Below are 12,024 nucleotides of genomic sequence, written 5' to 3'. Positions count from 1 at the left end.
GTTTGCTGTGTTTTTGGTGCCCATTGGTTAGCCCGGTGCTTTTTTTTTCGTTTCGTCGTTGCTGTGCAAGACTATAACGTGGCTTAATATAAAAACTCGAACTTAGTCCTCATTGGTGCATGCCAGAAAATATTTTTCTAGAATTGTTGGCCGTATTGAATATTTTCGGTAATTTCACAGCTTGGAGGTTGCCATGTGAGTTGCAGCACGAGCTACACATCCTCGGCTCCAGGGAAAGCAATGACGTCGTGGTCTATGGCAACAGCAAGTAAAGCCTATTATTGCCAAGCAACCTGCCGCTGTACAGACGACTGGTTACTATGTTGATGGCAGCGGCGGCGTTAGGGGGTGGCAAATGGGGCGGCCGCCCCAGGCCCCGCTCTCGCAGGGGCCCCGCGCTTCAGCCCCGAGGTCATCTTTATGACTTATTGTTCGCTGTGTTAAACAAGTTGTGCCCAAAAAAATTGACGTTCAGAAAACACTTCTAAGTTTTAATTAAGCAAATTATTGAATCCATGCCTTAACTTTAAACCCGACAATAATAACAAGTAGTTTATGAAGTTACCGTCACCATATTATTTCGCTTTAAGAAAAAGCCGCTACTGTCACAAACGGTGGGAAAGGTTACGAACAATTAAAACACTAAATTCGTGCGTTATTTCGCGAAATTGATCCAGACTATCTAACTGTATATAAATCAGTGCTTCCTGCATCATATCAATAGGGATATTGATACACGTACTCCATTACCCCGGCCCCGCGAGGATGGTCGGCCCCAGGCCCCGCGTGTTCTTAACGGTTCCTAACGCCGCCTCTGGTTGATGGTATCTGCGAAACCAAAGATTCACGTTTTTTTTTTTCATCGCGCAAACGGTTGAACATAAATATGGTAACTATAAAACAGATCTGAAAATTAAGAATTAATAATAATAAAAAAGCAAGAAAATTAAAATTAAATCATTGACCATGATCCAATAACCATGATAATGTATCTTTACTCCTGTGTGTGTAAATGTCTGTATGAGTATGTATTCCTGCCCTTGTGAGCAAAAGAAAAATTTCTGTCTTGGGTCTCCTCGACAGACAATAAAGTCTGATTTGATTTGTGCGTTATGCGTTACGAGTCTGGCAAAAGACGCCATGTAAATTTTTTTAAAAAATTATTATTAACATATGGTGACATAAAATTTAGGACGTAATAAAATCAACAATTATATGTTGATGGGGACTTTATTCAGGCCACAGAATCATGCATCTCGATCTTTTGCGCTTTAGAAATATGAATCGTTGTCCGGGCCTTGTCTATGTGAAAAATAAAAAACTCCAAAATGTGTACAAATAATCTGTACTTTGGTATCAGAAGTCACCCGACTGGCGGAATGGCTGTTCTCCGTCTCTTCATCCTCTGGTATCTACTGTTTATATCTTAATTTCTGTTGCGTTACTTCTCGTGCTTTTATTTTATGAACCACTTTGTCAAGTAGTGGTCTGTATACAGCCATCTATGCACTGCTTAGAATTGGGATCTGTTTATCAGCAATATAGACTTTACGCCCCACCCCCCTTGCTCCATCAATTTTCTATAATGTTTATGCAACCGCTGTGACACTCGTCTTTGCCACAAGCCCACACTGACGATGTGCTCCACAGTCCGCGTTAAAACATACGTTAACACATGCACTTAAAATCTTGGAGTTTGTGTGCACTATAACTTAGGTTCAAAGCACATCCTTGGACCTTCTTTTACTGCAAGCATCATTGTCTGCCAGTCCTTTTGCTGCTGTCTGCAGGTTTTTCTGTCGTGCATTGAAGGCTATTGTCTTTATATATGTTTGCTGCTGATGCTTTTGGTTTCTGTAAATTTTGTATGTTATGTATTTGCATTGCTTTTGTAGAGCACATTCAGACTAGTACTAAGGAAGATATATATATAAAAGCCCGCTTATTCTAAAAGGTTCATCTTTTCTTTAGGCTTGAAATTACACTTAAAAATCTTGATTAGGGTCCAGGTTGCCTTTCTGAGTATGCATGCTGTTATTAAAGTACAAGCTTACTGTCACCATTAACTCCTGCTTTGTGTGTGCAGAGTTACAGAAATCCTTTCACACAGCAAAATGTATTTTACAAGATCACTTGTGTTTTTCTTATCCCATCAAAGGGGTATTTCTAGTAGGAATACTGGACAAAATGACAGTTTCTATCAGCCATGGCAATAAATGTTAATTCGATGTCACACCTGTTGGATTCAATGTGACAAATTCTGTCCCCTTTGCAACTCTCAAGCATCAAACACCCAACAATACAAACACATCATGAACCGACAATAATAAATTTAGGAACACATTCAGGACAGTAAAAAATTATTTTAAAAAACCCAACAATCAGGGATAATGTGTGACTGTATAAGTAGGTTTTCCAATGAAATTTATGGAAAACTCAAAGCAAAAGGCAGTAGAGAAAATAGTGCGAAAATGGTAAAATTACACAATACTCATTGTTCAGCACTATAAAATGAAAAAAGAAATGAAAAGTAAGACAGGATGCTAGGCTAAGCTAGGCTGTAAATACCAAAATTGGTAGGTTAATAATATTACCATCTTATACAAATGACAAGAGAAAAATCCATCTACTTTAATGAAATCTTTATAGAAAACCTGCAAGAAAATTTTGTTTTCATCGAGAAATTTGTTCTTTTTTCTTCCAGCAATTTGTTCTGTTCTGATCACACAGTCCAACAAATAAATGCACAACAATAAGTTTAAAATTACGTGTTCATACAATCTTAAGTGTCATTGTTGTACAAGCTTTTTCTTATTATCCTTTCTGCTACCTGAGCACAGCTTCAAATAACCACACGGATAAAGAGCATAGAACTTCTTTAAATATAAACAAAAAGTGTTGATTGCTTAGTATATACAATTTACTGCAATGCAGAATGATGTTTTATTGACTTCCATGAGCTAGTTTGACTTTTACAATTAATAACTTGAACCATTAATGTTGTTTATATACCAAGTAAATTGATTGAAAACGAGCATTAAAAGTAAATAAGAGAAAACAAAATAGATGACTAAAGTAATCTTTGCAAATAAAAGAATGGTAAAATAAAAAATTAAATGCAACTATCAGCGGCAAAACAGTGTAATAATTAATAGAACAGTGTAATAATTAATATACACGTTGTAGAAATATACAAAAATCCACTTTGCAACACATTACCTTTTATTTATAAATAATAATAAATAAAGCAAATTTATTTCATCTTTAACTGTAAGAGATGTGAAAGCAAGAAATCTACTCAAATACAAAATTTACTTACTAAAGGCTTTTGCAAATGCACTTTTGCATTATTAAAATCTGCTCTGCGATCTGCATTTCTTTATAACAAATGAGCCACATATTTTGACCAGAAGGTAACAGGCCAGTCAATGCCAAAGTACCTAATAGTAAGTCTCTTACCTTGATAGGATCATGATGTCACAGCAAAGTAGTGCTCCTTTCAAGCACACATTTTTTCACTTCTGACATTAGTCACTTAACACTTTAAAGAAAGTCCTCCTTCAGTCTGTTTTTCTAAAGGCAACCATAGCATCAACTTTGTGAATAGTGGTGGAGAAAGAACGCAGGCGCACCTCTTCAGAATTTATGATAAAGTGGGGACCAGATTCACCCCATGCAGATGGTACTTCGGCATCTTTGTCTGTATAAACCAAAATGTCAAAGGCACCTGAACAGAAAAAAAGCAAAACCAAGTCAAGAGATTGGCAGGAAAACACTGCTTATAACTCTGTTGAATAACACTGGCACATCACATTACAGAGCATTATTTCAATCTTCAGCACTCAACAAACTTACCTGGAGGAACTAAACAATCCTTTTTAGTTAAAGTGATGGATAAAAGCAACAAAATGTTAGTACGATTCCATTACAAAATAAAACCACATCTTCTGTCACTGTTGGGTTGATGCAATTGTAGAAGTCACGATCAAAGATCTCCCCACCACACACTCATATCACATTACATAAGCACTTTTGTTTTACTATGTACATTTAAAGTATATATTTTGGCTTAGAATATGAAAAATGGACCATGAGTGGTTAAAAAGAAAGCTGAAGGATAAAGCATGTTAGTGATTATGCTTTTCTGAAAAGCAATGCTGATTTTACAAACTTTTTACACAAAAATTAGTCATCGTTAATGGCTCTGACAAATCATGTGATCAGCTAAGCATAGGTTTTAGGTAAACTTAATCACAGAAACAGCATGAATGGAAAACTTACAGAGAGATTCCAGAAGTGGCAGAAATGTGACTGTTGAAGGTCTGACGAATAATAGATTTTATTTCTTCTTTAACTTCTTTCTCAGTTTTGTCTCTCTTCCTGAAACTGAACAAGAAACAGTGATGATTCCATTTATAATCCATCAAAAACATGCAAAACAAAAGAATTGTGCCTAATTATAAGAAAGGTACAACAAGATCATAATAAACTATTATTAAAGCAACTTTAATTAAAAAAGTAATAATTTTTGCAGTTATAGGACAGTAATTTAATACTTTAAAGAGTTTTTTTGGTAAACAGTCTGAGTTACACTTAAGTAGGAAAGAAAGACCAGCAGTTTGCAATTATTATAATGAATTCAGGAAAAGCTGCAGGAACACAAGATGAAAAATAAATTTAGGAATTTAAAAAAAAGCAAGAAATTAAAATGGCACGAACGTAGTGGAATCAGCTGTCTTGTCACACTCAATGTCAAACTGCCAGTGCTCCAGAACTTCATTATTATCAACACGTTTGATAACAAGCACCAGTTTCTGAACAATCGAATTGGTAGTCTTGGACAATCACGAACAGCTCCATGCAAAATCGACTTTCGTGAAACATCGCAACAAGAGAGCTGTTTAGAGCACCAAAAACAGCGGCAAGCCTATGGCTGTGCATACTGTGGCATCTTGTCAAGCAGTCGTGACTGAAACCATGCCAGGCAAAACTGCACCAGTGAACCCAAAGCTTGCTCAAGTGCCAACTGTGCAGATAGATGCTAGTGGAACCTTTAAATATATTCTCTGCAAGATATACGAAGGCAACAACACCAGTGATTACAAATATATTGTGCGGGGCACAGCAGATGCAAACTTTCATGGTGAGCAACTTATTTATCAGATAAACCTATTGTCTGATTTAAATATCCATTTGTTTGTCTGCACTTATATGATGGCACATTGGAATGTTTAAACTCTTGCATACATTCATAATTATAGGTTTTGTAATAATTTCAAATAAATAACAATAAACCAAATGCTATAAAATTATTTTTTAAACTTTTCCAAGTCTTTGTAGAAACAGGATGTTTACATAATTGTAATCTTAAGTATTATTATTTTTTATTTCAGCTGATATCTATGACTATCTGGATGCAAACCTGGAAGCTGAAGGCATAAGTTGTGAATGTGTGGGAGGTGGAAAAATTACACATGATCCTGAAAATAAGTCCATCACAATATTTGGAAAATCACAGGTGAAACAGATTAATTTTCTTCTACAAATGTGCATTTTGAAATTGTATACATATATATATATGTACAAGTAATTTTATTGTTCTAATGTCATTGAAAATTTTTTTTGACATTAAAAACACATGCCCTTCAGCCTGAGTTAAATTATTCCAGCTATGATTATATCATTCTAAAAAAGACCATGGGAAGCTGAATTATACTAGACCCAAAAGAGGAATCAATCACAGATGACACAAGTAGTTATTAACATCAGATATTACTTAGAGAGTCATGCCATAGGTGGTTTAAATGCAGTCCATATGCAAACTCTGCTATCTTTTCCAACAGTGATGTAAATAAGTTTAGGCTCAATCTTACTATTAAAAAAATGGCAGCTTGGCAATACATATCCAGAGAACATATCTCAGAATTATATTTAATGCAATTTTCTCTTTTAAAGATTTTTCAAATAAAAGCTTTTATGTTAATTTAGTCTTTAGTTTAGAGGATTGTATTTAATGTTATATATTTAATATAAACTATATGGTTGATCAACTGCATGTAAATTTGCCTTTTCCTCCATCGAAGGGTCAGCCTTAGAAAAATAGGGCCTCTTTTCAAGCAAGTGTCTTGACCCTGCCATGCAGTTTTGGAAATTTATTTTTTTTCTCTACATAAGTGTCCCCTGGTCAAAAGAAATTGGCATCAAGATGAAGGGGCATCACACCCAGTGGCAGGAAGAACCTAGAACAGATCAAAACAAAGTCCATTGGCAGAAGAATACATCAGGCGAGACAAAAAGATAGAGATCATTTCCCCTGAAGTTGTTACTTGTCCATTCTTAAGCCTTTCAGGGAATTTCACATATAGTTGCTCAAACTTCAGATTCATCTTATCTTCATGATTGTCTCATTACAGACTTACTGTTAATGAACGTGTTGCTGCTAGACACATGGTTTATTGAAAATCAAGTGAAGTAACTTTTCTTTTTCAACCATGTTCTACTCATAGCTGGTCATGATGTCACTATAGAAGGTAAAGTGTCTAGCAGTTAATTCATTAAGCCTGAAGCACATCTTACTACAGTAGTGCTTCAAAACCAGTGTTGTTGAGCATAAACTCCCCGCTTCATAAGAAAACATTCTCCAACATTGGCATTGTCATCAGTGATCGGTTTATCTGTTAGGCTTGAAACGATTTGGCTTCCACTGTTGAGACAATGTGGTCTTATCTGGGACAATATAATCATGGTTATAACGATTTGACTCGTGGTGGAGTGATATGGTTTTGGCGACGAAATGACTGGCCCCAGTGAAAGTAACCACATCTCCTGAAATAGTAGATATTTAATCTACAGAAGTTAAGGTTTTATAAAAGACTATATCTGAATCAGGTAATTTCTGCAAACTAATGAACTAACATATTATATTCAAAAAATAAAAAAATCTTTATAACAGCTATAATGCAATACTTTCATACTTATTTACTTATAAAAAAATAATTAAAATAGCAAAACTATTTTATCATAAGCAGTTCGTTGATGAAAGTTCTATTGGGCCACTAAAATGTTAGTATTTGTAAATGTTCTATTTCAGCGATATATTGGCAATGTTAATAGCTATAGAATAAGATTTAAATGCAAGAGATACTTAAGTTTGCAGATAGTGGGAAAATATCATGTACTTGTTGCATCTTACAGTAGAATCTAGAAATTGAAACCATATTTTACTAAGAAATTTTTTTATCTCTTAGGCTTATGGCCCTGCAAACCATGCAACAACAGCAGGTCTGTTGGAAGAGCATTTTTCAGACTACACGAGTATCACCTGGTCAGATTAGGATTTGCTTAATGGGAAGCAATCCAAAAGCTTTCACAATTTTTATTTCCCTTACCATGTTTACTAGGTCCTACTTGTACCAAAGTCTTGCAGATTTTGGTATGTGCTATTCTTCTAATTTAATTTTTTTTATAATTTAAACCATTTATTTGTCGACATATAAAAGCTCATTATTTTTATTATAGAGAATGTTAAACCCTGGTTGATAGTTTATTTTCAGGGGAAATTTGAAATACAATGAACTTTCATCATTTTTGGCCCACCATATTCTGAAGTAATATATAATGGTATTATTTTGTTTATTTTATTTTTTCTCTGGATCAATATTTGTAAAAGGAAGTAGGGGTTTAGGAGCTTTTTATACAATTCAGAATACTTGTAAGCATATTTTAAGCCAGTTACGATTGTGTTTTAGATTACAAATTTAGTAATAACCTAATAATAGTAAACTGGAGAAAGACCAAAAACAGTGCAATTGAAAGAAAAAAATTGAATTTACTTTTTCTGCATTATTTAGTTTCAGCTGGCTTGCAAATTATGCAAGTGCAGAAGATCTCATAGGAATAATTAATTTCATTTGTGCATTCATTAGAACTTAAATATACTGTAAATGTTTTTATTTGGTGTTATTTTACACTCAGATCAGGAATAACACTGAGTGGGCTGCTGAGAGAGGATTCCTTCAGGTTGATATGGATCAGTGAAGCACATCTTTTTAACATAAATCTTTTCATTCTTCCAAATCCTTCTAGAAGTGAGCAGTTCCATGATTTTATTTTAGATGATTTGTTTTACAGGTAATTGCAGTTGCCTTGTTGAAAGTTGTGAAAACTATAGTCATAACTACAGAAAGCTCTCCACTAACGTCTTGTAATTTTAATACTTCTTAAGGCATTAGTGTCATGTGTGCAATGCAGCTTTGCAAATAACAAATTGTACAACTTGTACATTAACTTAAAAGCTTTAAATTGTCAGTAAAATTTAGCTGTTCTTGTGTAAACAAGAATAAAATGTTCTCCTTGTTGATTTTTTCGTTCTTACATCCGCTAAGCTCATTCTGCATGCCAAGGAAGGAAAGGGTGAAAAATAAAGATGAAGGATGGGGAGAGAGGAATAAAGTTCTTGAAGACTTTTAACGTGATTTTCTGCCAATGATACCAGTAACTTTGGAGCCATATTATAATGGAAAATGCCTTCAGAGAGTTTGTCCTTTGATGTTATTGCTCATTTTCCTTGTTATCGCTATCACTAGTGCTTGGACACCATTGTGAAGACGTCACAAAACTGAACAGCTTGCTTCAGGTGTTGCTGTGTTGGTTAGGAAAATGCTACAAAATCAAGTAATACATTATGCTTTTCCTTGTATACTTAAAAAATAGTAAAGATGATTGCAAGTTTGAGGATATAAATATGTGTTTGTGCAATTGTACATTTATTAGATGACAGATTATATGAGCTTGAGTACAATGTAATATACACTGAAGGCTGTTCTAGAAACAAAGTGTGATTTTCAAGGACACTGGCAAAGACTTCTGAGAAAGAAAATATGACTGCCATAATATAATTGTAACGTGTTTTAATACACATAAATTTGTTGACCTAAAATGTGTACGTAATTTGGAAGGCAAAAAATCATTGAGGGCAAATGAAAGTACTCCCTCCTTTTTGATGTCAAGTTTGCCTTGAAAACTTCAAATATTTTAAAAGGATGTGTTCTGTTTATAGAGTGTGTCAGGCACTTAAGTGTGTCATACGTTTTAGTTTCCTTAATGATAAAAAGGTGTAAATTTCATTAATGATGTTTCGAGTAATTGATGTTGAGAAATTGATTAAGCTTTGTTGTTTCTTATCTTAGATTAAAGCTGTGTTAGATTTGTTCAGATCAAAACATCTGTGAAAGCATAGACGTTATAAGATATGGACAGTCAACTCGAGGCGCTCGCAGTGGGAAAGCGTTGACTCACCGCGTGACCGCAGGGTGGAAGAGAAGGGGGAGGACAGGCAATTTCCGGTCGCTGTGGTTAGTATCTGCGAGCATCATGGAATCCTTTGATATCGAAGAAATCCTCTTAGTAAGTATAGTCTTTGATATATATATATACTTTATATATATATATTTGTTTTAGTATATGAATCATAATGTTAAATATCTGCACTTAAAAAGAGCGTTGTATCGTAGTATTTATTTATTTTAGAGTCAAGAAGTTTTTCTGAGTGGTTACAGAGGCTGGTTTGTGGTGAATTTATCTTTTTTAAATGAAGTTAATTCAAAATTAATTCAGACTAAGAGTCTAATGAAAGTACCTTAAACTCCATTTATTCTATTATTGATTGTTTTTAAGAGTATTTTGAACACATTCTTATGGTGCGTTGTGTTATCAGGACGATGGTGTACTTGAAATGGGTGACCGAGAAAAATTCGACGTTCCCTCATCTACCGCTGATAGTTTCAGTGGGGTGAGTGAAATTATGTTCTTTTTAATTGTTATCTGCCACTTCATTTATTTAAATAGTTAATTAATTATTCACAAGTTGGTAAAACGTTTTGGCACTTTCAGCCTGGATAAAAACAGAGCTTAGAGTTAGAAAAGTGCTATTGTCTTCCATTATCTATTAGGCGATGCTTTTTTACTTACACTTGTAGACAAATTTTGAGTTTATTATAATTTTGTGTCGTAAGGTCTGTTTGGAAACCTTGGAAGAGTCATGCAATGCTTTGCTGTCAGATGACTGCATATCCGACAGCACAAAGGACATAATCCGTAATATAGATGGTAAGTACAGGCTGTTCAGTTTTACACTCTTTTGAGTACAGTCATTAACATATATATATTTAGAAAATATCAGCCAGTTTGAAGCAATACTGAATGTATGCAGGAGCAATATTTTTCTTATGCATAGTCATAGTGCATTTTTATCTAGAAAATGATATATGATGTGAATGGTATTGATCCTACATTCAGTTTTGCTTAGTTCAACTTTATTTTTGTCTTTTAAATGCACTCTTCATATATTACTAATGTGGTTTCAGTAAACTGTTCTGAATTTATTTCAAATGAGATCACATTGTATATTTCTACTTTTTCAGGACCTGCTCTTCTTCAGGATTTACAATTCCTGAATCAATGTTTGGTGAAGAAGGGCAGGTTCAAAACTGCTGCCAAGGAAAAGGCCTATTCCAATTTCAACAGGGAATTTGTCAATCATTCTCAAGATGTAGAAAGGCACATCCCATCACCTGCCTCTGCATGGGTCTGCCTGAAAGTCTTTGAATTGATGGTTAACAAGAATTACAACTTGCCATTATGCAATCAGGCATCCAGTATAAGTGAGGTCACTGACGATGAAGTAGATATTGTCCAGTATATTGCAGGCTATGTATTATGTAGTGTCAAGAGACAAGCACTAAAATTGTCTCATACTGAGAGAGAAGACAGTTTATTATGCATAAAAGAATTAATACCAGAAGATGACACAGCTTCTGAACCTGCTGAGAGATCATTGACTCAAATTCTGGACAGAGGGGGCCTTATAAAATTAAAACCTCCTGTCCTTCAAGTTTTTATAAAGCTAGAGTCTATTTTTAGACAATGCTTTGATGGACAGATGCAGACTTTGTCCTTCGATTTATATTTTACTAATTGTTGCCAAGCAGAGTCAGTTAGCACTTGCTTATATGAGCAAATGTATAGCATCTTAGCATCACAGAAAATAAAAGAGAATATTTTATTTATGATTGTTAAATCTTATTTTATGGTTCGGGCACACCACAAGTGCAAGAAGTTTATGGAAAATTTTAAACTGTCAAGACGTACCTCTAGCAAAAAACAGAAGGGACTTAGAAAAGGTTTGAAGACAACTAGCTCAAATGTGTAACTGGGGGTTTAATTTTCAGAATTTGGGTCAATGATCTACACTGTTTTTCAATGATGTCACTTGAATAGTTTTTTGCAAACTCATCAACTGATTCCTGATTTATGTTATTGACTGCCCATGTTTTTTATGTGCTAATGCCTTTCCTACTACTTTGCTTTGATTGGAAAATGAAATTTGCAAGAATGTTTGGTATAATGGGAATTAAAGGTATGAAGATGGTAATTTTATTGTCCTCCCTCCCTAAACCCATGTGAATTTCAATTGCCATCCCAAAATTAATACACACTCAGTTGACATAATATATGTATATCCCTTGTTAAATTTGTATCATCTTTATTTACATATGTGCAAGAACAATATTGATCATAATGTTATGGATAATGATCATCATGCAATGCTTTTTGTATAAAAGCTAACTGGACTGTTTTGGCAATCTTAATTGGAGCAGCCGAGAAGCATTTCAATCTTGAGCATTATAAAAGTTTTAGTTTTACATAATGCATGTATATAAAATAAAAATTGATGTGAAGTGTTGATTCCATGGATGTTATTCACTTTGTCACTGAAATTCATGCACGCTCAATTCAATGAAGATAACTGTCTTATAACTGAACACTTTTTATTGCTCATTTAAGCATACAAAACTATAGACAGGAATCTGTAATAAAAGAACATAGTACCTCATCAAAATATGTCTTACCATGCAAGGAGATTTTGCAATGATATAGCCTTAGTTGCTGGCATGGCATAAAACACCAAAAAACAAAAAAAAAGCAAGGAGTTTAATTTATGCAATGGCATCAAGAGGTATAATG

The 12,024-nt window shown here is 34.3% G+C and overlaps 2 protein-coding genes across 11 annotated transcripts; one reads left to right on the top strand and one right to left on the bottom strand.

The window, feature by feature from the left end:
• Window positions 1-2,625: 2,625 nt before the first annotated feature.
• On the bottom strand, window positions 2,626-4,844 carry LOC112570347 (mitotic spindle assembly checkpoint protein MAD2A-like; the record flags this gene model as incomplete). The annotated part of the gene is given in 4 exon segments (XM_025248745.1): window positions 2,626-3,727; window positions 4,282-4,322; window positions 4,324-4,380; window positions 4,720-4,844. Coding segments are annotated over 4 exon segments (390 nt in total), but the record flags the coding sequence as incomplete, so codon positions are not given.
• LOC112570703 (14 kDa phosphohistidine phosphatase-like) lies at window positions 4,407-11,743 on the top strand. Of its 10 annotated transcripts, none has more exons than XM_025249274.1 (7): window positions 5,597-7,620; window positions 7,975-8,087; window positions 8,586-8,673; window positions 9,205-9,405; window positions 9,716-9,790; window positions 10,014-10,107; window positions 10,422-11,743. In XM_025249274.1, the coding sequence occupies exons 3-7, from the start codon at window positions 8,659-8,661 to the stop codon at window positions 11,207-11,209; spliced, it is 1,173 nt and encodes a 390-aa protein (XP_025105059.1). In that variant the 5' UTR covers window positions 5,597-7,620; window positions 7,975-8,087; window positions 8,586-8,658; the 3' UTR covers window positions 11,210-11,743. The 10 variants fall into 10 exon arrangements, with proteins under 10 accessions (XP_025105068.1, XP_025105067.1, XP_025105061.1 ...); XM_025249275.1 differs by having other exon boundaries at window positions 7,414-7,432; XM_025249283.1 differs by adding exons at window positions 4,407-5,143; window positions 5,394-5,518 and having other exon boundaries at window positions 7,248-9,405.
• Window positions 11,744-12,024: the final 281 nt, after the last annotated feature.

The sequence above is a fragment of the Pomacea canaliculata genome, linkage group LG8 (genome assembly GCF_003073045.1).
Source record: "Pomacea canaliculata isolate SZHN2017 linkage group LG8, ASM307304v1, whole genome shotgun sequence".
Classification (NCBI taxonomy): Eukaryota; Metazoa; Mollusca; class Gastropoda; order Architaenioglossa; family Ampullariidae; genus Pomacea; species Pomacea canaliculata.
This window is presented reverse-complemented; position numbering and strand designations above follow the sequence as displayed.